At 32.2% G+C, this 1,188-nt stretch overlaps 1 protein-coding gene across 1 annotated transcript; it reads right to left on the reverse strand.

Moving 5' to 3' along the window:
• Positions 1-2: 2 nt before the first annotated feature.
• Positions 3-582, reverse strand: Tsp_14730 (conserved hypothetical protein; the record flags this gene model as incomplete). Its single annotated transcript, XM_003368114.1, has 2 exons — positions 3-296; positions 455-582. Coding segments are annotated over 2 exons (422 nt in total), but the record flags the coding sequence as incomplete, so codon positions are not given.
• Positions 583-1,188: the final 606 nt, after the last annotated feature.

The following is a 1,188-nucleotide window of genomic DNA, read 5'->3' on the forward strand; positions in this document are numbered from 1 at the left end:
ATTCATATGCTACGTCTTGATGGGTTATACGAATATTCGCGGTACCCAGAATCTCTCCTATCGAATGATGTGCTTTCATCATAGGATGGTCCACTATATGGAAGTGGTCGACCACCGCTGACACTTCTGTGACGAGGGGAACGAGCACGACTGTGATTGCGATTTGGTTCACCGTAGTCTCCACGATAATCATCACGATCACGAAATACATTCTCACTTCTTTCCGTTCGCCAACGATTTCTTGAACTTTCTCCACTATTATTTATATGTGAAGAACGATAATTTTCGTAATGATTCTAAAAGTATATAATAAATAATTTCTGACATGCAATAAAATTTGAAATATTAATCAAATTAAGCTGCCCTACTGAGTATAATGAATAATAATATTCAGCTGATAAAAGGTAATATCACACAAAGCAGATAAAATATTTTTTGATAAGGTAAAACTCACTCCATGTCCGCTTCGCTTCCACGTTTCGTCAAATCCACTATTACGTGAACGGAATTCACTGTTGAAATCTCTATTTCGTCTTGCATCCTCGCTATTTATTCGATTGTGACATTTATAATCGGATTTATCTGTAAATGCTAAATATTATAAATAGCATTAGCATTCCAATAGACAATTATTAAACACTGCTAAATTGCATTAGTAAATAATCATTAGAAAAAATATTTAAAAATCAAGTTTTCCAAAAAACATAACATAACATAACATAACATAACATAAACATAACATAATTATTTCAAAAACGCTCACACAAAACAAACTCATCGCAGTGTAATTGCATGCACAAGAAACGTGATTTTATTTAAAAAAACAACGACGTAATAAATCCAAAAATAATTGAAGATCAAATATTCGCTACAAAATAGAAAATACATATATATATATTTATTTACATTCAGGACCTTTACAGTAATATTTGATAAGTGGGGAAGTACGCACGCGTTCAGGATGAATAGTAGTAGTAGTAGTAGTAGTAGTAGTAGTAGTAGGAGTAGTAATAGCAGGGCATTCATTAGAAATATCGTCTAAAATATACACTCTTGAAAGGATCCAAATGTTCAGGCGAGTTGATATCATCATTAAAAATATCGCATTTTTCCAATTTAAGTAGCTGTCATTTTTCAAGCTGGGATCCAACTGTTTATAATTCGGTACAAACGGTAATTTACAAAAAA

Source organism: Trichinella spiralis, assembly GCF_000181795.1.
Source record: "Trichinella spiralis strain ISS 195 chromosome Unknown Scfld3073, whole genome shotgun sequence".
NCBI classification, from domain to species: domain Eukaryota; kingdom Metazoa; phylum Nematoda; class Enoplea; order Trichinellida; family Trichinellidae; genus Trichinella; species Trichinella spiralis.